The sequence below is a fragment of the Chaetura pelagica genome, unplaced genomic scaffold (assembly GCF_000747805.2).
Source record: "Chaetura pelagica isolate M959 unplaced genomic scaffold, ChaPel_1.0 scaffold1034, whole genome shotgun sequence".
Classification (NCBI taxonomy): domain Eukaryota; kingdom Metazoa; phylum Chordata; class Aves; order Apodiformes; family Apodidae; genus Chaetura; species Chaetura pelagica.
In genome coordinates, this window is record NW_009953139.1 from 198,536 (window position 1) to 200,767 (window position 2,232).

At 56.0% G+C, this 2,232-nt stretch overlaps 1 protein-coding gene and 2 non-coding genes across 3 annotated transcripts in view; all 3 read right to left on the bottom strand.

Annotated features, from left to right (window-relative positions):
• The window catches only part of CWC25 (CWC25 spliceosome-associated protein homolog (S. cerevisiae)), a 13,494-nt gene that overhangs the window by 9,873 nt on the left and 1,389 nt on the right, over positions 1 to 2,232 (bottom strand). Inside the window, exon 2 of the mRNA XM_009997302.1 lies at positions 200 to 331. Coding sequence (XP_009995604.1) covers positions 200 to 331 — 132 coding nt within the window. The remainder of the gene's footprint in view (positions 1 to 199; positions 332 to 2,232) is intronic.
• TRNAC-GCA lies at positions 425 to 496 on the bottom strand. Its single transcript has one exon. It is a non-coding gene; the product is annotated as a tRNA-Cys (tRNA).
• On the bottom strand, positions 748 to 819 carry TRNAC-GCA. The gene has a single exon. It is a non-coding gene; the product is annotated as a tRNA-Cys (tRNA).

Sequence of the window (2,232 nt, forward strand, 5' to 3'; positions counted from 1 at the left end):
CGAGGGGCAGCGCTCCCGCCTGCGGGGCTGGGGGACGCGGGTTCGAGCCCCCGGGTGGGGAGGGCAGCGATACCCACCGCTGGGGTCACAGCCCCCCAGGTCTCACTTCCGCAGGGGACACGGTCACACCCTCTGGTTGCTGCTGCAATTAGTGAGAACTATTCAAACAAGAGGCAAACTAGACCCATTCCCCACTAACCAGGTGACCACGTCCCAGTTCCTCTCCACCAGCATCTCTTCTTTCTCCCACTGGTCTCTGAACAGACTCTCAGTTGATGCAGCAGCAATGTGCTCAGTCTTGGACATTTTCCCCATGATTTTCTTGCTCCAGCTGAAAAGAACAAAGAGGAGGAGGCCCAAGCTGATCTGGCCAGTGAACAGACACCCCCAAATCCTGAGGATTTAAAAAATAGCTGGAATTGGAAGGGGGCACCCAGAGTTGAACTGGGGACCTGTTGATCTGCAGTCAAATGCTCTACCACTGAGCTATACCCCCTGCTTCCTGGAAGCCTGTCTCTTAATTACTGCCACAAACACCTGCTAATTAATCCCAGGACAAGGAGCAGCCACTCATAAATTACTCATCTCTTTCTTCCCAAAAAAAGTCCTCTTTTCCTGGGGACATCTGCTGCTTCCCCCCTCCCCAGCACCCAGGGGGAAGGAGGACGGGGCCTGGTGGGGGAAGTGTTGGCAGGGGCAGCTCCGGCCGAGGTTTTCTCCAGGAAAAGAAGGGGAAAAAAAAAGGGGAGGGGGCGCCCGGATTTGAACCGGGGACCTCTTGATCTGCAGTCAAATGCTCTGCCCCTGAGCTACACCCCCCGCTGAGAACTAAGGCTGGGGCTGGAGTCCTTGAGCTGCTCTGCTGGACCCCTCACCTTCCTGCATCCAACCTATGATCCCCAGTGCCCCTCATCCCACCTCAACCCCCACCCCAGCCCCTCACCACACGTTCTACCAGGTTCCCGAGGGCCAAGCTCATCCATTCCCAGTTCTGTCTCTAAAATGTCCCAAAAAGGAACACTCGAGTTCCCCACCTGGCTGGAGGTTGCTTCACCACCAAGGGGGTCACCTCCCTCCTCCCCTCCTGGCTGCCCAGAGGCAGGAGACAGTGAAAAACACCCAAAGCCTTTCATCCAACTCCCGTGCCCTGCTCTGCCTCAGAAATCCTATCACAGAGTCATGAAATGCCAGGTTGGACCTCAAGGATCATCTGCTCCAACCTTTAAAACTCTTCCCAGCTCAAAAAAAAAAAAACCAGTCCAGGCTGTTAAAACAGATCAGGAGGCAACATCTCTTTTCCAGTGGTGGTTCCTTCCTCCTAAGAAGGACCCTGCATCTCCCCCTGGTCTGAGGAACAGCTTCTTCATCCCCAGTGGGCCAGAAATGTGGTCACAGCTCAGAAAGTCGTGGGCTCCAGAGCAGATGTGGAGAGCTGAGGTGACATTCAGAGGAGCCCTTGTGTCCATCCAGCCTGGACTGCTTTGTTGCTCCATGTAACCCCCTGTAGAGAGCAGAGCTGCCCTGTCCTGTGCCAAGATTCCCCTCCCGAGCTGCTGCCCATGCCCAGCTCCTGATTATCCACTGGAAACATCCAAGGAGCCATTTTTAGGCCACAATGTTCTGCAGACTCAGGTCGGTGAGGCCAAAGAGCTGCTCAGAAACCCCCCCACAACCCCCTCAGATCCCTGATGCTCATGTCGATCACCCCCAAGGACTGGGCTCCACCAGATCCTCTCCAGACCAAAAATCTCAGGATCAGCACAAAATTACCAGGAATCTTTGAATCAAGGGAAAAGTGAAGCCCAGGTTCATCCTGGGGCAGATGGAGTTAAGGGGCTGTAACTAGGCAGGGGGGGCAGCACCCCCAAACCTGCCCCACATGCTGGACTCAGTCTGGGTCACCAGGGCCACAATAATCCATAGAATCATGATGAAATGGTTTAGGGTGGAAAGGGACCTTAAGGATCATCTAGATCCAACCCCCTGCATGGGCAGGGACACCTCCCAGCAGAGCAGGTCACACAGCCCAGGCCCAAGGCCCCTCTGGTAGGAGGTCACATCCAGACACATCCCTGGCTCTGCCCCAGCCACAGGAACACCAAGAACACCAGCAGCAGGAGCTCCTGCACAGCCATCCCTTCCAGCTCCATGGAAAGCTCAGGTCCTGCCTGTCCCCAGGGCTGGAGGGTCTGGCACCGTGTGGTCCAGCCACCACCTCAGCCACTCGTCCTC